This window comes from Salmo salar, chromosome ssa11 (assembly GCF_905237065.1).
Source record: "Salmo salar chromosome ssa11, Ssal_v3.1, whole genome shotgun sequence".
NCBI lineage: Eukaryota > Metazoa > Chordata > Actinopteri > Salmoniformes > Salmonidae > Salmo > Salmo salar.
Window position 1 is genome coordinate 20,983,216 of NC_059452.1, and position 22,117 is coordinate 21,005,332.

At 44.5% G+C, this 22,117-nt stretch overlaps 4 protein-coding genes across 7 annotated transcripts; 1 reads left to right on the plus strand and 3 right to left on the minus strand.

Annotated features, from left to right (window-relative positions):
- Window positions 1–284: 284 nt before the first annotated feature.
- LOC106562230 (cleavage and polyadenylation specificity factor subunit 5) lies at window positions 285–5,446 on the minus strand. The gene is made up of 7 exons (XM_014126959.2): window positions 5,141–5,446; window positions 2,059–2,259; window positions 1,873–1,936; window positions 1,225–1,314; window positions 1,049–1,124; window positions 850–964; window positions 285–733 (listed from the first exon to the last, which is right to left on the minus strand). The coding sequence occupies exons 1-7, from the start codon at window positions 5,263–5,265 to the stop codon at window positions 712–714; spliced, it is 693 nt and encodes a 230-aa protein (XP_013982434.1). The 5' UTR covers window positions 5,266–5,446; the 3' UTR covers window positions 285–711.
- Window positions 5,447–6,699: 1,253 nt separating this feature from the next.
- Window positions 6,700–7,575, plus strand: LOC106562256 (leukotriene B4 receptor 1-like). Its single transcript, XM_014127020.2, has one exon. The coding sequence runs from the start codon at window positions 6,700–6,702 to the stop codon at window positions 7,573–7,575; it is 876 nt and encodes a 291-aa protein (XP_013982495.1).
- A 289-nt stretch (window positions 7,576–7,864) lies between these two features.
- On the minus strand, window positions 7,865–14,815 carry acd (ACD shelterin complex subunit and telomerase recruitment factor). Of its 2 annotated transcripts, none has more exons than XM_014126962.2 (14): window positions 14,619–14,815; window positions 13,865–13,992; window positions 13,172–13,296; window positions 12,868–12,958; window positions 12,664–12,743; window positions 12,350–12,394; window positions 11,888–11,934; window positions 11,621–11,796; window positions 11,460–11,538; window positions 11,207–11,365; window positions 10,957–11,070; window positions 10,176–10,714; window positions 9,983–10,059; window positions 7,865–8,113 (listed from the first exon to the last, which is right to left on the minus strand). In XM_014126962.2, exons 2-14 carry the CDS (start codon window positions 13,979–13,981, stop codon window positions 8,008–8,010), a joined length of 1,755 nt encoding a protein of 584 aa, XP_013982437.1. In that variant the 5' UTR covers window positions 13,982–13,992; window positions 14,619–14,815; the 3' UTR covers window positions 7,865–8,007. The 2 variants fall into 2 exon arrangements, with proteins under 2 accessions (XP_013982437.1, XP_013982436.1); XM_014126961.2 differs by having other exon boundaries at window positions 11,207–11,368.
- A 484-nt stretch (window positions 14,816–15,299) lies between these two features.
- LOC106562232 (flocculation protein FLO11) lies at window positions 15,300–21,928 on the minus strand. Of its 3 annotated transcripts, none has more exons than XM_045689175.1 (8): window positions 21,656–21,928; window positions 20,782–20,885; window positions 20,031–20,496; window positions 19,754–19,855; window positions 19,638–19,674; window positions 19,467–19,538; window positions 16,040–17,749; window positions 15,300–15,943 (listed from the first exon to the last, which is right to left on the minus strand). In XM_045689175.1, the coding sequence occupies exons 1-8, from the start codon at window positions 21,797–21,799 to the stop codon at window positions 15,549–15,551; spliced, it is 3,030 nt and encodes a 1,009-aa protein (XP_045545131.1). In that variant the 5' UTR covers window positions 21,800–21,928; the 3' UTR covers window positions 15,300–15,548. The 3 variants fall into 3 exon arrangements, with proteins under 3 accessions (XP_045545131.1, XP_013982438.2, XP_045545132.1); XM_014126963.2 differs by having other exon boundaries at window positions 21,701–21,926; XM_045689176.1 differs by having other exon boundaries at window positions 16,046–17,749; window positions 21,656–21,926.
- Between the last annotated feature and the right edge of the window lie 189 nt (window positions 21,929–22,117).

Consider the following 22,117-nt stretch of genomic DNA (forward strand, 5'->3'; position numbering starts at 1 on the left):
ATAGAAAGAAATCAGGGTCCAGAGTAACGCTGAGGTCCTTCCGTTTAATTTGAGAGGACTGCGCAACCATTGATATTCATTGTCAGATCCGACAGCAGATATCTTTGTTTCTTGGGACCTAGAAAGCATTTGCAGCCATCTACTTCCTTATGTCAATATAGCAGTGAAAGTTGACATTGTTTCCAAATGACATCACAAAGAGATATATATATATATATATATATATAGTGAAAACAACACATCAAAACCAAGATGTCATCAACACACTTGTTATAAGAGACAAATTCTAAATGAAAAGACTCATTTATTTTAAAGAAAATGAAATAGCATGACAGTAATACAGGTTAAAACACAACAGGAAACTCAATGCTGTTGTTTCTTTAATCAAACAAATGTATTCTGCAGCAAGAGCATAAAATCTGATTCTTGAGACACTGGGTTGCAGTTTAATCATGTAAAAAATGACTGAATTTTTTCAGATCCAAACAAAAAGTCTAACAGCGTATTTTCTTCCATCATTGTAAACAGCACATTTACAGTCCCTTCTCTTGAGGTGGTGGGTTTTTTGTTCAGCCTTTACCGGGAAGCCAGAGGTGAGTAGCCTTATTTGGATTGCCCCACATTGTTTTACTTCACCTCCATGTCTTCATTTCACCCATAATTGGCTGCACTCACAGAGACAGCCAGCCACTGTGCCCATTCTCACACCATTTAGTTGTAGATAAAGTTGAACCTACAGGAAATAAATATGAATATACAGCATACCTGAGCTCACACACACACCCTTCATACACTCATTCTAACACACACACACACACAAAAGTGCTTTATACACAACACACACACTACCTGCTTAGTAGTTGCGGTAGGCTGGATATGATTGGGCCATAGCCGGGGGCGTTGTCATAAAGCTCAAACAGAGGGGCTGCCACCAGTTTGTAGTTCTTTGGGACTGCAAACAGAGCTGAGAGACACAGAAGCAAATATCACTCAAGATTATGTGTGTAGAGTATGTAGAACAGATTTTGACTAGCTAAGGGGCACTTACCTTTTTCCTGCAGTTGAACCAAGAAGAGCTTTTTATGCTCCTTGGGTTTAGTGATGTGGGCTGGAATGTAGGGATACTGCAGCAGAACAGACAAACACAAATATTTACTGTAGGCTCAATATCTCCTCCTCGATACATTTCAGTGTAAACTGTACTGTGTGTTGGGTTGTGCTCACCTGTGGGGGTTCAAAGTTGGGGCGCCACCAGTTTCCGATGGAGTCATCGATCACCCAATCCTGCTTCACCCCGTCCTGCCGGCCCAGGATCTGACAAAGACACAGTAAAGACAATCACTATGGCATCACGGCTTCCTGCAGGATCTTAGAGAATGCTACCCCACTGATAGATGCAAACTACTTTAGCGCCTATTGCGATAGTGTCTTTTGACTGGGGTAGTTTTGTTAAGAACCCCTGACACTTTCTCTAAACATTAACACGCATCACTTGCAGTACTGTTTTCAAAACATAAAGAATGCATCTTTCATATCAGCGAGAAATAAATACAAATATTATATATATTATTCTTTTTTTTTTTCACACTGTAAATTACTACACACCTTTATAGGGTTAGGTTTGTGTTCCCACATGGCCATATCTCCATGTTACAGTGCTTGTTTACGGAAGACATAGGCTGCCACCTGTGCTAATTAGCTACCAGTGTGTAAGCTAACTGGGGAGGAAGTGTTGTTCATCAATGGAATGGCTGAAAACCCTACATACAGAGAAGAAGAGTTTGAGAGCTAAGAGAACGCTAGGATGGATGTCATCTGAGGTTGTGATTCCAACTCTGGCCGGCCTCCTTTGAGAGTGCATGTGTATCGTACCTCTGTCATCAGGCGTTTCAGCCCATCCACCTCATCCTCCCCGGGGCACAGCTCTCCACCTGGCCTGCAAGAGACATACAGACAACCCTATAAGAGAACCATGCAAACACGCATGCACACACTTTAAAAACAACAGACTGTTGGTGTAACTCCTGCAGACTGTGCTTAGTTGGTGGTAGTGCTTACAGTTTGAAGAAGGTGGTTCCCAGTTGCAACAGCAGTACATGGGGCAACCTGTGTTCATGGACAATAAGCACTCCCTCCACCGCCCTCCGCATGCCCAGCTTGTCAAACTCCTCCCGCATCCTCTGGAACCGTGCTGCCACTGAACTGTCCTTCTCATACAGAGGCTCCTTGGTCCCAAATGTGTAGTTGGTGAGAGGGTATCTGAAACAATGTCATGAATACCATTTTTAAATGTGCACATCCCATAGCATGCCTCTACTAACATGCACACACTACCCAGTACAGGCGGTTGGTGGCAGCTTAATTGGGGAGGAAGGGCTCGTGGTAATGGCTGGAGCAGAATCGGTGGAATGGAATGAAATATGTCAAACACACAGTTTCCATATGTTCGATGCCATACCAATCGCTCTGTTCCTTCCAGCCATTATTATGAGTCGTCCTCCCCTCAGCAGCCTTCACTGCTACCCAGTCACCCCCCCCACAAACACACACTGTATAGCTTTTGAATGAGGATGCATCTACAGGACAGGAGACTATCAATTCATCATAATTTTTAGTCACAAACTGGGCTGTCAAATAGGACAGAGCCAGCTGCAAAGCTAGCCAGAATCCAAATAGACGTTCATTACATTCTCTCTCCAGTCGGAAGGTGGCTTTGCAACGATCAGGCCAGAGCAGAGCCGGCTCAAGATACAGCTCGGGTAAACGTACCTCAATCCAGGGATGGGAGATGGCAGCTAATTGTCTCATCATCCTAAATTACAAATCGAGAAGATTTAAATACTGCTAGTTTTTCGTCAGCATGCTAGGCTAGCTAATGCTATAGCAGTCCACTAGATTCGACAACACTTCCAGTAGTTACCCACCCCAAAGCTACGCCAGAGAAAGCAAGACACCCCACTCTTAAATTTTTCTGATTGGGGCGGGGCCACTCTGGTTTACTTATTGCCCCTGTCCCTTGGGTGCCCCAGGGCGAGACATCTCAGTGGCAAATGTTTTCTGGGCGGGACAGGTGGAGTGAAAGGGAGGGGAAAATAAGTAGACCAGAGCTAGCTCAAAGACAGAAGAATGAGCCAAAAGAACAAACCAGAATTTCCACTCACTACCAAATATGGTGATGAGAGGAAGCCCAATGGCTGGCAGTGGGAGAAGATGGAGCGAGATGGATTTTGGCAGACATTCTGCACATTTTCTCATCGATTAAACATTTGATCTTAATACATTTGATCTTGATCTTAAGAATATTTTCTGTTTCCAAAACTATAATCTGTAACAGAGTGGACTGCATTTTGTAGATTTAAATAGTGGAATGGGGTGGAGTTTTTATTATTATAGAGGGCTAATAGTAGGAGGGGCAATTTTCCACTACTGTATCAAGAATTTAATGTAGGTAGGCCATGAATGGTCTCACACCAGTGCAATAGGTGGTGGTGTATGCACCTAAAAGTTGGATGCGATCTGACAATAAAATCCTAAAGAAGAAGAAAGATCTCGCTAGCTCGTTCTTGTTTCAACTTTTTCAAACATAATAGATTAATTCATATGAATACAAATCTGTTTTCACATCAATACATGGGTTCATTATTAGGCTACTTAACATAATTTACATATTTAACAGTGTCAATGGCAGTTGTTGTATGTCAACTTTGTAACTGACAATTAACATGCAAGTCTATGTCGTTTTTTTTTTTTATTGTTTACGTGTTTGCTATGCGGGGGAAATGATAAGACAAGCAGAACTACGTGGCTAATAACTGTTGTAACGTGATCAATATCGTAGCAACCCACCTTTGGAGTGAAGGCAATCCCGCGCTGTGTTAGCTAAATGTTCATGTCATCGGGTGTAGTTCGTAAAGGTTGATGTGTGTATGTTAGGATGAAGCGTGAATTCATGCCAGGAATAATACGTGTGATGTTTTGATTTCCTCCCTTCTGTAATAAGCAGCCAGTGAGGTATTTTTCCGTTATTTATGCGTTTAATCTGATACTGTTATAGCGCCGGCTAAACTGTAAGCACTTCAGAGTTATACCAAGCTAATAGGTCACTCGTAAGACAAGAAGGTTGTGTGCTTAACTGTATTTTCATTTACTTTATAGTTCTCACGGAAGGTGATAATTCTGACTAAAACTACAGAATAAAGCCGCCAGTTAAAATCAAGGAACGGTTGTGCTCGTGGTTACTGGAGGGAGCTACAAACTTGTTTTTTGGAGTCCAGCCTTCTTTTTAATTCAGTTTCGATTTGTTAAAAAAATAAATATATATATATATATAAACACCTTATTTATTCTGCTCACGATGCTTAATTTACTACCACTGTAAATGACAGAGATTAACTATCTTGGGTTAGTTATTTAAGCAATAAGGCCTGGTGGGGTGGTATATGGCTGTTCTTTCTCACGACGCAACATGGAGTGCCTGGACACAACCCTTAGCCGTGGTATATTGGCCATATATCAGAATACCATATATCGCCGGAGGTGCCTTATTGCTATTATTAACTGGTTACCAACGTAATTAGAGCAGTAAAAATAAGTGGTCTGATAAACCATGCCTGTCAGACAATCAGCATTCAGGACTCGAACTACCCAGTTTATAAAAATATATTTTATATTATAGAGGCATGAGCTTACCGGGGAAAGAGATGAAACGCCCACTTACACAGACAAGATCGTTTGTTACGGTTCCTATTTATCCACCATCTTTGGCTAGGATTCAAATTTTAATGGAATCCAATGGCCTGCTATAGCATTAGCCTAGCATACTGACGAAAAAACTAGCAGTCATTCAAAAAAAAAATCCTCTCCATTTGTTGGAATAAATTGGATTGAGGTACATTTTCCGAGCCATATCTCTCGCCAACTCTGTGCTGTCCTGATCGTGTCATAGCCGTGCTCCGACTAATGTAATCAACGTCTAACTTTAGTCGGATTCTGGCTACTGCAAAGCTTGCAGTCCATGAACTTTTCCATAAAATTGAATGAGACGGGTGTTTTAGGAGTCTTTGCGTAACCACGATACATTAACACATAATCTGAAGTTAGAAACCAATCGTCGTCGTCCCCCCCTCATCCTGTTACTCACAAATTAATGGTTCTCTCCAGGCTGAGCGGTTTTGCAGGCGCGCTCATGTATTTGTTCCCGCCGAACTGACTGACCCCGCGCGGCCAGCCGGCGGATGAACGATTGGGAGCAGGCACACTCGACATTGCTCCAATACCACTAAACAAAATCTAGCTCCAAAATCCTCAGGTAGAAATGCAATACAAAACATGTATTATAACAATAACAAAGAAAAATGGAAGGACGTAAGCATGAGAAAATGGACTTCTTCCCTTTCTCCTTTTCCTGTTCCGTGTTTGATGCAGTAGGTATACTTCGGCATTACCGCCACCTATCGTGCTGGAGTGTAATAACTAGTAATACGGTAGCTCCTGTAGATGAAAATCTGAAGGGACTGAATTCTGAGGTGGTCGAACTCTGTCCAATTGCTTTGTCCAACATACCCTAAAGGTTCTGTTAAATGTAAAAACTCTAACCCTGCATGGATAAGGTCATGATGGTTCATCAATAAAAGCACTTTCCTCCATCAAATCTAATTAACATATTTAGCAGATGTTATTGCGGGTGTAGCGAAATGCTTATGTTCCTAGCTCCAACAGTGTAGTAGTATGTAACAGTTCACAACAATACACACTAATCTAAAAGTAAAATAATGAAATTAAGAAATATATGCATATTACATCGAGCAATGTCGGAGTGGCATTGACAAAAATGAAGATTTTTATTTTTTTAACCTTTATTTAACTAGGTAAATACAGTAGAATAGAATACAGTATATAAATATGAGATGAGTAAAGCAGTATGTAAACATTATTAAAGTGGCCAGTGATTCCAAGAAAAAAACATATGTATATTGTGCAGCAGCCTCTAAGGTGCAGGGTTACGTAACCGGGTGAAAGTCGGCTAGTGATGGCTATTCAACAGTCTGGTGGCCTTGAGATAGAAGCTGTTCTTCAGTCTCTCAGTCCTAGCTTTGATGCACCTGTATTGATTTCGCCTTCTGGATGATATTTGCGGGAACAGGCCGTGGCTCTGGTGGTTGATGTCCTTGATGATCTTTTTGGCCTTCCTGTGACATCGGGTGCTGTCGGTGTCCTGGAGGGCACGTAGTTTGCCCTTGGTGATGCGTTGGACAGACCACACCACTCTCTGAAGAGCCCTGCGGTTGCAGGCGGTGCAGTTGCCATACCAGGCGGTGATACAGCCTGACAGGATGCTCTCAATTGTGCATCTGTAAAAGTTTGTGAGGGTGTTATGGGCCTCTGTTGAGGTTTTCCTGTAACTCTCAGGGGTCAGGAGGCTATACATGACAGTGTGTCATGTTGGTAGGCTGTTACCTTCACATAACACAGAGCTGTATACACGTTGTATATTCAAAACAGGCCCAGCCCAGAGTCACACACAGGTACCCTTTGTTCACAGCATATCATCACTACCACCAGTAGTTAAGACAATCTGGGGAACAACTCAGAGCTTAGTGTGTCTCAGTCAGCCCAGCCAGACAGAGGTAGTGAGACAGCCCTGTTGAGTTTCTAACCAGCATTCTCTGTGGATTTTAATAGTCTGGACAGCTCGGCCCCATGCAGCAGCCAGAGTCCTATCCTTACTGGCACATGACCCGCGTGATGCCCAGCGTGATCATGGGCTTCTGCTGCATGGTGGGAATTCCTGGGAATGTGGTGGTTCTGATTGTTGTGGGGCGGAAATTTGAGAGTGGGAACTACAACATGCGTCTGATGCTGAACCTGGCACTGTGTGACCTGATGGTCGTGCTGTGCCTGCCTCTAGTTATCAACAACCTATTGAGGAACTGGGATCTGGGCTCCGTCGCCTGCAAGCTGCTCTTCTTCCTGATCCATTGCAGCCTGAATGGTAGTGTGCTGACCATCACCCTGCTGAGCGTGCAGCGCTACGTCCAGGTGCTGTACCCCCACAGCTGGGCGAGGCTGGGCCGTATGGGGGAAGAGGCACTCCTCCTGTCCCTGTGGGGGCTGGCAGGGTTCATTGCCTCTCCCGCCTTCACTGTCCTTGACGTCAAGACATACGACGACCATCAATCCTGCGGCTCGCACTACCAGAACCTCAGACAAGAAATGATCATCCTACTTGTCCAAACGCTGTTGGGGTTTGTAGTTCCCTGCTGCATCCTGGTGACGTCCTACTTCTACCTCCACAAGAGGGTGAGCCAGGCGGCCCTGTTCAGGCAGCGGAGGCTGACCAAGCTGGTCACCTGCATTGTTGTGTCCTTCTTCTGCTTCTGGACTCCGCTGCACCTGTTCAACCTGCTGGCCCTGGTGAACTTGGCCGTGCAGAGCGAGGTTGTGGAGAATGTGTGTGACTCAGCTTGGAATATCCTCATGGGTTTCACCATCATCAACAGCTGCCTTAATCCTTTCCTCTATGCCTTCGCCTCTTCAGGAATCCCCAGGGCAAGCCCCCACCCCACCAGCACATGACACTGGCTTCCATTGAGTAGATATAATTGTTTAAAGCACTATGTACCTGTGACAATTTTTGTTGTGCTTATGTTTTGCAAAAATTATTATAGAGGACATCTGATATGATTTGTATTTTATTATAGCAGCCAGTAAATGTTTGCATAAGGAAATAAGTGCATGTGTGTTATTCAAAGGTCAAATTAAGGAAAGAACATCTGTGAGTAACTGACAATGAAATTATCTTGCTGTTGACAAATTAAAAGTTGATAAGTTTACATTTGCCTGCTTCACAATAGAGTTGACACAATTCAATGACTAATGTATATTTATTTATCAATATTCAGAATGTTATATAAACATAACAATAGAAATTCCACAAAAAAAACAACGCTGCCTCTGTACACTATGAATTCAACACAATGGGAAGATGGGGGCGATGACCTGAGGTTGTCAACTGGGGTGAGACTGGGGTCGCAGCTGTGTATCCTTGACAACCTCCGTCTGCATGGAAGGGACCAGGTACCGTACAGCCCAGTGCAACATGCCATCAGGAATCCTGCAGGATACGTACGGACGGACAGACACACAGTTACGCATTGTACACACATACAGTGCCTTCAGAAAGTATTCAGACCCCTTGACTTTTTCCACATTTTGGTAGGTTACAGCCTTATTCTAAAATGTATTAAATGTTTTTTCCACCCCTCATCATTCCACACACACAGTATCCCATAATGACAAAGCAAAAACAGGATTTTAGAAATATACATAAGTATTCAGACCCATTACTCAGTACTTTGTTGAAGCACCTTTGGCAGCGATTACAGCCTCGAGTCTTCTAGGGTATGACGCTACAAGCTTGGCACGGCTCTATTTGGGGAGTTTCTCCCATTCTTCTCTGCATATCCTCTCAAGCTCTGTCAGGTTCGATAGGGAGCGTTGCTGCACAGCTATTTTCAGGTCTCTCCAGAGATGTTCAATCTGGTTCAAGTCCAGGCTCTGGCTGGGCCACTCAAGGACATTCAGAGACTTGTCCCAAAGCCACTGCTGCGTTGTCTTGGATGTGTGCTTAGGGTCGTTGTCCTGTTGGAAGGTGAACCTTCACCCCAGTCTGAGGTCCTGAGCGCTCTGGAGCAGGTTTTCATCAAGGATCTCTCGCTGTACTTTTCTCCGTTCAACTTTTCCTCGATCCTGACTAGTCTCCCAGTCCATGTAGCTGAAAAACATTCCCACAGCATGATGCTGCCACCACCATGCTTCACCTTATGGTGCCAGGTTTCCTCCAGAAGTGACACTTGGCATTCAGGCCAAAGAGGTCAATCTTGGTTTCATCAGACCAAAGAATCTTGTTTCTCATGGTCTTAGTCTTTAGGTGCCTCTTGGGAAAAACTCCAAGTGGGCTGTCATGTGCCTTTTACTGAGGAGTGGCTTTCGTCTGGCCACTCTACCATAAAGGCCTGATTGGTGGAGTGCTGTAGAGATGGTTGTCCTTCTGGAAGGTCCTTCCATCTCCACAGAGGAACTCTAGAACTCTGTCAGCGTGACCATCGGGTTCTTGGTCACCTCCCTGACCAAGGCCCTTGTCCCCCGATTGCTCAGTTTGGCCGGGCCGCCAGCTCTAGGAAGAGTCTTGGTGGTTCCAAACTTCTTCCATTTAAGAATGATGGAGGCCACTGTGTTCTTGGGGACCTTCAATGCTGCAGAAATGATTTGGTACCCTTCCCCCAGATCTGTGCCTCTACACAATCCTGTCTCTGAGCTCTAAATCAAATCACATTTGTTTTGTTACATGCTCCAAATAAAACAGGTGTAGACTTTACCGTGAAATGCTTACTTACAAGCCCTTAACAAACAATGCAGTTCAAGAAATAGAGTTTAGAAAATATTTACTAAATAAAACTAAATAAATAAAATAAAAAAGTAACAAGAAAATTACATAACAATAACAAGGCTATATACCGAGTCAATGTGGACAATCTACTGACAATTCCTTTGACTTCATGGCTTGGTTTTTGCTCTGACATGCACTGATAACTGTGGGACCTTATATAGACAGGTGCATGCCTTTCCAAATCATGTCCAATCAATTGAATTTACCACAGGTAGACTTAACGTCTTAAGGATGATAAATGGAAACAGGATGCACCTGAGCTCAATTTCGAGTCTCAAAGCAAATGGTCTGAATACTTATGTATTTCTGTTTTTTTATACATTTGCAAAAATGTCTAAAAACCTGTTTTCGTTTTGTCATTATGGGGTATTGTGTGTAGATTGCTGAGGATTTAAATTGTTTTAAATCCATTTTAGAACAAGGCTGTAAAGTAAGAAAATGTGGAAAAAGCCAAGGGGTCTGAATACTTTCCAAAGGCACGGTACACACACACACACACACACACACACACACAGACACACACACATTACTCACTTTAAATGGCTTAGATCCTTCGAAATGCGGCCACACAGCTGATAAGAATATGAGAACAAAGTGCCATCACTGTGAACCTGAGAGAGCAAGACAGAATTTACTTCATACCAATTGAACAAAATGGACAGGTTCAAAATTCCACTAAATAGTCAATATAAATCCTATTTCTTGGATGAACACTGGTCGCCCTTACATTGGAGGGCCTCTGGGGGGCTATTGCTGCAACTGCGTTCTGATTGCAGCTGCTTCCCTCCCCAATCCTGGGAATCTCCTGAGTTTCAAACATCCAGGAGGGCGGGCTACGGTTCTTCTGCATATCTTCCTCCTCCCAGGTGATATCATTATCCTCAGAGGTCTGCACGGAACTCTTCCTCTTAGCCTTCCTACACCACCTCTTCACAACATCCTCCTCTTCCTCCACCTGCTCTGTGATTGTAAGTTGATGTGCTGTGGTTGAGCCACTATGGTGGAGCTTCATGTCAGAGTGTTGGTGCTTTGTAGATAGACTCACAGTGGAGGAGGAGCCACTGGAGGGGAGTAGGCTGTGGGAGGGGCCTGGTTTTTGATAAGGAGGAAGGGAGCGCTCGCCTGACCTTTGGGTGGCCCCAGGGGTCAGGGATGGCACCTGGGTGCTGGTTGCCAGGGGAAATGTTGCAAGATTGACTGCTTGTGGAGTGGGGTCAAGCAGAGACTGGCTCTTCTGGAGGGGGAGGGGCTCCGAGGTGATGGATTCTGTCAGGGAACCAATGAGAGACAGAAGTCAGAATATAGAATTCTGCCCCTGAACAAGGCAGTTAACCCACTGTTCCTAGGCCGTCATTGAAAATAAGAATTTGTTCTTAACTGACCTGCCTAGTTAAATAAAAGGTACATAAAAATATACTATATATCTGTAGTACGGCGCAAAGATAAATGTGCGTGGTGTGTGTGTGTAAAGGTTGAATGATTGAAAAGTTAAAAGGAAAGGAGCACACCGTCAGATGCAGAGGAGGTCCTGAGAAGCTCAGCTGCTGGTGCAAACATGTCCCATGGGCTCGCCACTGCTCCTCCGGTCCTCCCTGACACCACCTCACCATCCATACTCTCCTCTAGGGAGAGGGAGAGAAAAACAGATATATTTGTACACACACTGGGCTCTATTGTGGTAGCAGCATACTTCAGCTAGCAGTAACTGATAACAAATACTTAATCTACAGCATGGACCAGTTAACAAACATAACTCACGAGAAAGTGTGGGCTCATGGGTAGGATGTCTTCTCTCCAGAGGCACTGGCCTGTCAGTCTGCCTGCTGTCAGCAACAACGATTGGTTGATCTGTCTCTGGTGGGTCTGTCGGTCTGTCTTCAGATGGAGGGACCAGTCCACTCTGCGTTTCACTGTTGTCTTCTAAATAAAACAACGGTCAGCTCAGAAAGACAGAACAGGTATAGATGATTTTCAGGTGTGAGAGAGAGGGTGAGACACCCTTAAGTGTTACCTGAGGGTGCGTGTAGTTTCTGACTCAGATTGTCTGGGATGTGTAGGTGAGACACAGGGACATTGAAAGTATCCTCCCTCTAGGAAAAAACAACAACCTTCTTGTAAAGTTGCAGATTTCCTACTGTTTTCTTACATTTAATAGGCTGGTCACACACACACCTTATATGTGAACCTTTCAATAGCCCATCTGGTGCCAGTGTGTGTGAGGTTGTTGGAGGTGGAGGGCTGTGAGGAGGTGGGGTTTGTGGGTGTCCTCAGGAGTTCCATCACATCCTCCAACAGAGACTGGCGCCAGTCATGCTGCCACTCCCCCAGCAGCTCTGACAGACTGAACTCTAGGAGACAGGAAACAGTCATATACACAGGTGTGGCAAACAATAAGGATACAAATCATCAATGTAGTGCAGAATGTATAGAGTTCCGTACCAGACTGGGTGTTCTGAGTATGGACAGAATCCTGTGCAAGCAGGGATCTGGGGATAAAAGAAAACACATGATCAACAAATACAATATATAAAGTAATGTACACATGTATTATATGCAACAACAACAAAAATGTGCAAACACAGACACTTGTCTCTACCTTCTTGCCCTTTGTGCTGTTGTCTGTGCCCAATAATGTTTGTACCCTGTTTTGTTCTGCTACCATGTTGTGCTGCTTCCATGTTTTGTTGCTACCATGCTGTGTTGTCATGTGTTGCTGCCATGCTATGTTGTCTTAGGTCTCTCGTCGTAATATGTTTTGTCCTATATTTTAATTTTATTTATTTTTAATCCCAGCCCCCATCCCCGCAGGAGGCCTTTTGGTAGGCTGTCATTGTAAATATGAATTTGTTCTTAACTGACTTACCTAGTTAAATAAAATAAATACACACACCCCATGCTCACCTCCATGTTGTACAGATCTTTTGTCTGACTGAGTTGAGCGATGTGCTGAAACAAAAGCCAGTTGGAGAGTCACTACATTTAATGTGCGTATCACAGGAGGCTACTGAGGAGAGAACGGCTCATAATAATGGCTGGTTACGGAGCAAATGGTATGGCATCAAAGACCTGGAAAGCATGTGTTTGATGCATTTGTTACCATTTCACTCAATCCGCTCCAGTCACTAGAATGAGCCTGTTCTCCCCAATTAAGGTGCTACCAACCTCCTGTGGTGTGTATGTGTCTGGATTTAGAGGCCAGGATGTGCGTCTCTTACCAGCAAGGGGTGTTGTCTTTAGCAGCCCCAGCTGATGTGGTGGTCAGCTCACCAACCGATAAGTAAAACTGGCTCTTTGTCTGAGGAGATGAGGACACATTTAGAGTAAAATAAAATATGAATGGTAAAGAATAAAGAACATGAGCTGTCTCTCTAAGACCAAAGGACTACTAGTACCAGTATAATAGGATCATTCACACGCACCTGTTCAGAGTCCATGTTGAACTGCAGGGTGTATGAATACACACACACTGTGCAATTAATGAGACTGGAGAAGCACTCACGGTCCTCCTGCCTGCCAGAGGATACAGATAGATAGACATGCATCACCATTTCCTGTATGGTTTTTAATTATCTTAATACGTTTTGTCTCGTCTTGTTTCTCCTTATGTTGGCTGTTAGAGTTGTACTGGGCTTAACAAGATATGGTTTATAGATGGGTTTTAGACATACATTTCATTTAATGGGATCTCATAGGCCTCTTGGCTTGTCCTAAATGTTAACTCACTCCTGAAGAGTCTCCCAGGCGTCCTGGGTCAGTATGGTGGGGATGTGCACCACTCCATCAGAGAGGAACAGCAACGTTGTCAAACCCTCAGTCTGTCGGGCCTGTGACTCTGACATCCGGCCAACCTACAGAGAGAGACAGAAAGGTGTGTGCAGCCTTCCGAGTGGCACAGTGGTCTAAGGCACTGCATCGCAACGCTAGCTGTGCCACTAGAGATTCTGGGTTTGAGTCCAGGCTCTGTCGCAACCGGGAGGCCTATGGGGCGGCGCACAATTGGCCCAGCGTCGTCCGGGTTAGGGAGGGTTTGGCTGGCAGGGATATCCTTGTCTCATCGCGCACACGGTCGCCAGGTGTACGGTGTTTCCTCCGACACATTGGTGCGGCTGGATTCCGGGTTGGATGGGCATTGTGTCAAGAAGCAGTCGGCTTTGTTGGGTTGTGTTTCGGAGGACGCATGGCTCTCGACCTTCGCCTCTCCCGAGTCCGTACGGGAGCTGCAGCGATGAGACAAGACTGTAACTACTACCAATTGGATACCACAAAATTGGGGAGAAAAAAAAAAGGGATGAAAAATACCAAAAAAATAAAGGTGTGTGCAAAATAAGCGCTCTCTTGCACGCACGCACACACACACACCTTCTAAACTTGGAACACAGGCCTTGCATGAAGTGTATGTACTAGATGCCTCATTACCCCAACAACATGCGCTTTCATCAGAGTGTTCTTCTTCTCCTCCTTTGGCTCTGTGCCATAACTCAGGATGACCTGCTCTATCCAGGGCTCCAACTTAGTCCTCCTACCCCGAGTCATGGCCACACACCCTAAAACATTGGAGACATGTACAGAATAATGTGACAGTTGATGGCACTAGTCCATTATACTATTTGCAGTATACTAGCTAGTTACTAGTTATCTGTTATTACACTAACTGGTGTGGTGACTATAATATCCATACACAATTGTGGATGTATTAGCTAGCTAAACATTGCAGTGAAAAGGCTCTCATGGTACTAACTTTTCCACACATAACTAGTTTACAAACTACACTAAGATAAATTAGAACTAGGCCTAGCGAATAGATCAGATCGAGAAAACATCAATACTAGCTATAACGTTACTTAGCTAGCTAACTTTGTTGTGAACTTCCTCCTACTCATGTGACCGCAAACTTAGCTGCCTACACCTAACGTTAGTTAGCTACCGTAGATCCCCTTGGTCAGTGGTTCATAACCTTTTTCAGATACTGTACCACCAACTGAATTTTGCTCTGCCCGGAGTACCCCTGAAGTATTTGACCAGTAGGCCTATGGTCTCATGAGTCTACTCACGTACCCCCTGTGGATTGGCCAAGTATCCCCCGGTTGGGAACCACTGCCCTAGGTCTTCATGTCGTTCAGATTGAAACTATTACATTTAGGATCAGAGGCAAATAGATATAGCAACTCACCTGATAGTAAAACAACGACAACCACTTTTGAGCCTGGTTAAATTTAGCGGTTCCACTGAATGTTACTTTATTTACGTTCCGTTGGTGAACCTTTCCACAGCAATTGGTTCCCACTGCAGTCCCCTATCATGGGAAACACCTGTTCGCGCCATTTCTATACTGAAGTGTGTCCTGTCCCACCGCACACGCGCGCCAACGCGCGCACACACACGTTATATTCCTTTCCTTGTCCATTCATGACCCCTTTTCTAAAATGTCTGTATTAAAGCACTTGTGGAGAACACCTGTACAGTCCCTTCATCTACCCTTAAAAAAAGAAAGGAGATGAAGGAATTATGCCTATAGGAGTACCGGGGGCAACATCTCCTTGTGTAATTGCTCCCCTCCTTCTGCCCTTGACAATTTGTCCTTGGAGACAGGTGATGGCCAGATATGGTTCTGCTACCACATATTGCCTTCATCAATCCAATAATTTCTGTCCCTTAAGGTGTGTCATCGAGGGCATATGGAATAGGGCAAGGATTCACTCTGGTACTACCATGAAGAAACACTTCTATCTCAGACCTTCTCTCCTTTCACCACCTTTTGTCATACATTTCTGGTTTAGGCTTAGTTATAGACATTCCAAAGAGATTTGAAGCCAGGAACTAACAGATGGACTGAAGCATGATAAAGACATCATGACATTATGAATATTCATTTTAATAATCATAAGTAACTATATGTCTCATATCCATCTATTGTAAACATATTTCACCACAGTTGATGTATTACATAATCATACAATACGTGCAATGCAAATGTAAACATGGTCGAGAAAAAAAGGACACGTTGCTGGGTCAGTCCATTTGTGTAACACAGAGGGGGTCTCAGTTCTTTGGTCCGATGTTCCACCCTCTGCGGTTTGCTGCTGTGATGTGGTCCCTGTACTCAGTCCCATGGACTCTCCCCCGTTTCTTTTACTGTGGCCTCCCCTGCCTCTATCACAGTAGTTGGTCCCTTGTTTGACTTGCTCTCTACCACCTCCTTAGTTTTGAACTCTTTTTCATCTGACCCATTAGTCCCTCCTTCCCTCTTTTTATCCCAATCATTTTGACACAGCTCTCTACCCTCATTTGATTTGGTCCCTTCTACTCCCTGCCTCATGATCCCATCCACCTTCTGCAGACCCCCCTCCTTCTCCTCTTTTATGGTTTTGCCTATGTAGTTCGCCAATGATTCCTGTTCTTTTTCTTTCTCTGTGGCCCTCCTGACATCTTCTTCCTTGCTACATTTCTCCTTCTCTGTCTCCTTGTTCCTCTCTACCCTCTCAGCATTCAGGTCATCTGTAGGAGAGGAAAGGGAAGGACAAATTATGTTATTTTCCACAGGTTACTTCCAAATTTCAAGCAATATTATTATTATTGAACACACACACTTACTTGTACCTTTAGACATGGACAGCAGTCCCATTGCAGGATTAGGGCTAATTCTCTCCTCAGGTGATGGTTGAATAGTATTAGTTGGTGTTTGGCTAGTAGAGTTAGTGGGGGTTGGACTGGAAGAGTTAGTGGGGCTATGAGTAGAAGAGTTTTTGGGACAATGAGTAACATAATTAGTGGGGATTGAGATAGTGGCTTGTGTAGTAGAGTTAGTAGGTTTAGTGGTGTTGGTGGGATTTGAAGGGTTAGTGGGGGTGCTGGTAGTAGAGTTAGTGGGGCTAGGGGTACTGATGAGGACAGAAGAGTTAGTGGCCGTGGTGATATTAGAAGGGCTTGTAGAGATAGTGGTGATATTAGAAGGGCTTGCAGAGATAGCGGTGATGGGGCTAGAGTACATGGGGGTGGGGGTAGTGGTCAGGCTAGTAGAGTTAGTTGGGATGGGACTAGTAGTGTTAGTAGTGGTGTGAGTAGAAGAGAATGTGGGGGAGGAAATATTGGTGGAGTTAGTTGAGTGAGTGGCAGTGGGGATAGAAGTGACAGTGGGGGAGTGATTAGTAGAGAGAATGGGAATCGGACTGCTAGGGATAGTAGCAGTGTGAGCAGCACAGTTAATGGAAGTTGAGCTGGTAGAGGAAGTAGGGATAGGACTAGTAGAGTTAGTGGGACTTAAGGTAGAAGTGAAGTTGACAGAGTTAGTTGCGCTGGTATTGTTAGTTCCGGTTTGGGTAGCGTTGGAGTCAGTAGAGTTTATGGAGGTAACGATGGGAGTGGAAGCACCATTCATAGAATTAAGGGTAGAGGTTGTTATAGTAGCAGCAGGAGATGAAGGTGGGGTAACTGGATTAGTAATTAGGGTAGTGGGGGTGGGACACAGAGAGTTAGTGGGGGTGGGACACAGAGAGTTAGTGGGGGTGGGAGTAGAAGTGTTGTTGGCAGCAGAAGCAATTATGGAGATGGAAGTATTTATTGTTGGAGTTGTCAAGTCAGTAGAAGTTGAGGCAGCAGTATCAGTAAAGGTAGGGGTCGAAGCATTAGTGGTGGGGGTTGTTGATGTATGGGTATCACTATTAGTGTTAACAGGTGTTGGGGCAGTAATGCTTGTAATGGTGATGGTGGCTAGATTAGGGATGGAAGACGCAGAGGTGGTTGGGGTGGTGGAGTCAGTGGAGGTAGGGGGAATTGGGGTGTGGGTAATAGTGGGGATAGAGCCAGAGTTCATGTCAGTAGGGGGGGTGGAAGTTGTAATATTCATAGGGCCAGATGTAGTTGTGATGGAGGTAATGGTAGTGGTTGTGGCAGGGTTAGTACTGGGGATGAAGGGGGTGGTGTTGGGGGTGGGGGCTGTAGTATTGATAGGGACGAGTGCAGACATTGTAGAGGGGATGATGTCATTGGGGGTTGAATTAGAGAAAGTAGCGGTGGTAGAAACGGGGATGGAAGAGTTAGTGGGATCTGGGACAGGGGAGGGAAGGATGGTGTCAGTGGGGATAGGTTTAGAACTGGTAGGGGTATCAGTGATACTAGGGGTGGGGTCTGTGGGGGAACACGCTTCTCCTTCCTGTATTTGGGCTAGGTCATTCTCAGGGGTGAGATGACCAGAGATAGTGGGAGGTGGGGTTGGGCCTCGCTTAATTATTGGCTTAGGAGGCAGAGCAGGTTTCCCAGCTGACTCATGTGCGGAAACACTCTGTCGGACCGGACGTCTCGTATCTAAATAGAAAGAAGATGAGCATAAGATACACAAAATTGCATTCAATAGTGTGTGTGTGTGTGTGTGTGTGTGTGTGTGTGTGTGTGTGTGTGTGTGTGTGTGTGTGTGCCAGGGGCGAAAATCTGATATCAACTTTGGAGGGGACAATTACATGAAATTTTCTCAAGAGCAATTCCTGAGGGGGACACCAAAAGTAGTGCTGTAACACATAGCCTACGTTGTAATATGGTAAATGTACATTGAGGAACCAAAGAAATAAGGTGTTTGCCGTACTCCTAACTACCGGTACCCAAAACTACACAACTAATCACAACAGCAATACCATTGCCTTTAACAAATCTTAGTTCAGTCACCAGTTTAAGTTGAGAGTGGGGGTATCCATGGCATTTTCCAATTATGTTCCTATTTTACAAGTAAAAAAAAATGACAACCTTTCATAATGTTGCCAAACAAAGACTCAACAAACTAATCTGAGACTCCCTGTCTCTGCCAGTCAGTCCCTGCATATCTGTCCCCAACTCTGCTGTCTGTGTGCCATCTGTTGCCTGCTCTGCCTAATGACATCATTGTGAAACATTTCCATTAGAATTTCATTTCTTTCTTATGAACATTTTATCAACTAGTCTTTGAGATATTAGGCTTCTAGGGTTCTTACTTTGCGTTTTGGTGTACTGAAAAATACTCTGATGTCCGTCTTTTATTTTTCTGCCATTTTTCTACCTGGCTGGCTGGCTGGCTACACACACACACGGTGTGTAGGTTATTTACAGTAGGAGATGGGCTTCTATCATCTTATCTTTTATCATTCTATTTGGGCTTCGATCTAAAAGGTAGCTAGCAAATGTGAAACGGATTAAAATGACCAGAGTTGACAGCTGTATGAGTTCACCATTTACACAACACATGCTGCAACCTTTTGTAATTTTACTAGTTTGTTTCATATTGGCTGGCTTCCAACAATAGCTGAATTTGCAAAGCTAGCGAGCACCAATTCCGTTTCAGTGGTGTTTGCTATAATCTTTGCTACCCGGGTTAAATAAAGGTGAAATAAAATAAATAAATAAAAGTTCCCTTGCGACAATTTAGCTTTTGCAACGAGACCATTAAATGTATTTAAGACAATGGTAGAAGAGAGTGTAGTTCTGTTCAGTTTGGACTTCAGTTTATCGCTAACCTTATCGCAGGGACTTTGAAGCACTAACTTACATCATCTGCATGCTGATCTTGGAATAAATTGACGATAGCAAAGATTCCATCTTTGACGAGGCCACATAAATGGAATAGGTACTAGCTAGCTTAATAGTTCATATTTGCGCGCTAGCTCTGCATATTCAGCTAGTGTGTGTGCGCGATTGACTGGATTAACCTCACTTCAGTTACGTTCATTGAGTGCCTTTCAGACAGTAGATACGACCCCTCTATTACCTTGCCAACTAAGGAACTGGCAGTGGATCAAAACATTGTGAGGCAAAGGGTGGGGGGGTCGCAATCTTTTGAAACTTAAAAACGCGCTATTAAGTGTCTATAATCAGCACAATTGCTTTCATTGCATATTATTAATATTATTTAAATTACATAGTTATGTTTCAGTGATATATTGGGGGGGACAAATCATATTTTTCCCAGGATGGGGGGGTCGTGTCCCCCCCCGTCCCCCCTGGGATTTCCGCCCCTGGTGTGTGCATGCGTTTGTGTTTGTCTGCGTGAGTGTGTTACCTGATGAGGTGGACATGGTCCTGGGCTTCATAAATGTGGGTGGGGGCTCAGGTTTATTATCGATGATAGTGCCTGAAACCGAGACAGAAAATGCAGGAACACACACATCCAACACCATACACAGACTTGCACATATACTGTAGCAAGTGTTATATGAGTAAAGGGACTTACCCTCTGATTCAGCTTTTTTCATCTCTCTCTCCTGACTCTGTAGAATGGAATAAGAATTTTTATGTTTTCCTTAGACACACAACCACATACACACTAAAATAATTGCACATACACACCTGTGTCTCTCCTGGCTGAGCTTTGGACACGCCAATACGTTGTAGCATGAGCTGGAGGCGCTGCTCAAAGCCATGATGGCTGTCAGACGAGTGTTTCTGAAACTAACCAGAACCAAGGAGAAGCAGTCAGTGCAGATAAGAACCAATCCAAACTAAAGAATGATCAAAATAAAACCAAAAACAATCCTTTCATAAGCTATGTAGAATTTTTTTTACCAAATTGCTTTAACCCATCAAATTTTTTCAAGGGTCGGTTTGAATACATTCGAATACCTACCTTCCCTTGTGCAGTGTTCTTGGTGTTCCCAGCGTTGGCTGCAGATCCAGAGAGCAGAATTAGAGACTGTGACTTCCCCTCTCTTAGCGCACGACGGGGTGGAGCCTCACCCCTCAGTGGAGTGGGACCATCAGAAGAAGGGGTTTCTGCTTCCACTGGATCTCCTGTCACAACGCTGTCATCCACACTCTCCTTCTCCTTCACTTTTTCATTCTCCTTTACTTTATCTTTTTCAGCTCTGGCGGCCTCCCTGAGAGGCCGGATTAGGTCGGCGATGGAGGTCTTCTTGGCCTTCCCTTCTTGGCTTCCCTCTGATTTCACAGCCCTCCGCTTTTTAAGGGTGAAGAACTCGCCCAGCTTCCTCCTTAGGGTTCTGGAAGGGGCGGGGCAAGGGGCGGCACTAGTAGGTGCTACTTCCACTTCCTGTTCAGTAATGGGAGGTTCCCCAGCCTCATTCTGTGTTTTCCTGGAGGAAGAGTCAGAGTAGCACAGGACCAGCATGTGTGTGTTTGTCAATTATAGGGCCCTGAGTTTTTCCTGGCCATGTGGCCTGACCTGGACAAGCTAGGGCCTGCATGTAGGCAATGTGGTCAGGAAATGTTGTATATTATATTTCTTGAATGTACTTATTGCAGGTTGTTATGAACATAAGCATCTCATAAATTACTCAAATTTAAGGAGGTTTATTGTGAGATGGGTATGAGATAGTGAAGAGTCAGATTATCTAGGATGAGTTTGGTCAGATACTCACAGGGTGTCGACAGGAAGGACTCGCTTAGTAAAGAACTCCTCAACTCCCTCATCAACTCGCCCCATGTGATCAGGGACTCCATTTTCATTGTCAACCACCGATTCCTGTGTCACACGCATGCACAGAGAAAGTGATGATAATTGTTATGATATCTGTGATTATTAGGTGTTTGTGTGTGAGAATGTGTGTGAGCGCAGTTAGACTACCAGAAAAATAGAAACGAAAGGGTTTCCAATTGGTGGAAAGAGTGCTATGTTGAATATCAGGTTACTGAGAGCAGTTTCCTTCATATAGCACATAGTAATTATTACATAATATTGTCACCTCATGGGCTCAGACTTCCCTGACACGCAGAATATACACATATATACACATCAACACCTCATACATATATCCCCTAGATCTACATTATCACACTACCATTGGTATGTACAATTACCAATGACTGACTCAGAAAACCCAGAAGACCCTATGATGTCATGTCCTGTGGCACTAAGGCTGCCCATGTGATTAGGTTTGGTTTAGTTCATCCAACAAAACCAGCATTACATGTGTTAACTCTGATCGTGACTGATACAGTACCAATGGCAGGCATACAATGGATAAGGTGATGATGGCTAAGGTAGAGAAAATTCACATACACCTACCAAGAAAAAGCCCGCCAGCTTCAGACGAAGCATTATATAGCCCTAGAAATTAGCCACATACAATCACAATCCTATACACCAATGCAATCCCCCCAAACACACACTATTGGTGTTGAATATGCAAGCAGCTGGTTGCTGTTGCGATCCAAGTACCTTGAATCAAGCAGGCATGTTCCCTCCATCCCTGCCTCTCCCCACTGTACCCTATCACATCTCCCCCTCCTTACCATTATGCCTCTACACAGCACCCCTTTTTTTCCATCTCTCTGTACCTGTGGTCTGCTGGGGCGGAGGTGTTGGTTTTGTCGGTGTGGTCTAGGTCTGCTGCGGGTGTAGTGCCTCAGCGCCGGCCCGCCCAATGGAAGCTCCATAAGGGGAGACACAGCACTCCGTTGCCGTGGTGCTCCGTTGCCGTGGCTCTGTTGCCGAGGCACCGTTGCTAAGAGCACCAGCAGCAGTATTCACTGCCTCCACCAAGGTAGGAGGGGCCAAGCTGAGCTAGACTGACAGATTTGACAACAAGGGGCCTCGCCTTTCTCCTCCCCCCCTCCCTCAGAAAGCATGAGAAAGACCGAAAGAATGAGAAGACGGAGAGAGAATGGAGAAATTTAGAGCTTGTGCTAGAGGGAGAGCAGTGCAGGTGCACGAAACAGTCTAGTATATATTCATTTATAATATAAATTAAGGTT

Bases quoted from the DNA above. Each gene is read 5' to 3' on its own strand.
- LOC106562256 (XM_014127020.2), top strand. From the start codon at position 6,700: ATGCAGCAGCCAGAGTCCTATCCTTACTGGCACATGACCCGCGTGATG.
- LOC106562230 (XM_014126959.2), bottom strand. From the start codon at position 5,265: ATGTCGAGTGTGCCTGCTCCCAATCGTTCATCCGCCGGCTGGCCGCGC. The intron at 1,125-1,224 runs GTGAGCACAACC...GTTCTGCTGCAG, and splicing joins CCAACTTTGAACCCCCACAG to TATCCCTACATTCCAGCCCA. The intron at 734-849 runs GTAGTGTGTGTG...TATTTCCTGTAG, and splicing joins CTACCGCAACTACTAAGCAG to GTTCAACTTTATCTACAACT.
- LOC106562232 (XM_045689175.1), bottom strand. From the start codon at position 21,799: ATGGAGCTTCCATTGGGCGGGCCGGCGCTGAGGCACTACACCCGCAGC. The intron at 20,886-21,655 runs GTAAGGAGGGGG...CGTGTGACACAG, and splicing joins TGCTGTGTAGAGGCATAATG to GAATCGGTGGTTGACAATGA. The intron at 19,539-19,637 runs GTAAGTCCCTTT...TCTCGGTTTCAG, and splicing joins GAAAAAAGCTGAATCAGAGG to GCACTATCATCGATAATAAA.
- acd (XM_014126961.2), bottom strand. From the start codon at position 13,981: ATGACTCGGGGTAGGAGGACTAAGTTGGAGCCCTGGATAGAGCAGGTC. The intron at 13,297-13,864 runs GTAATGAGGCAT...CTCTCTCTGTAG, and splicing joins TGAAAGCGCATGTTGTTGGG to GTTGGCCGGATGTCAGAGTC. The intron at 10,715-10,956 runs GTGTGCTCCTTT...GTTCCCTGACAG, and splicing joins GACCTCCTCTGCATCTGACG to AATCCATCACCTCGGAGCCC.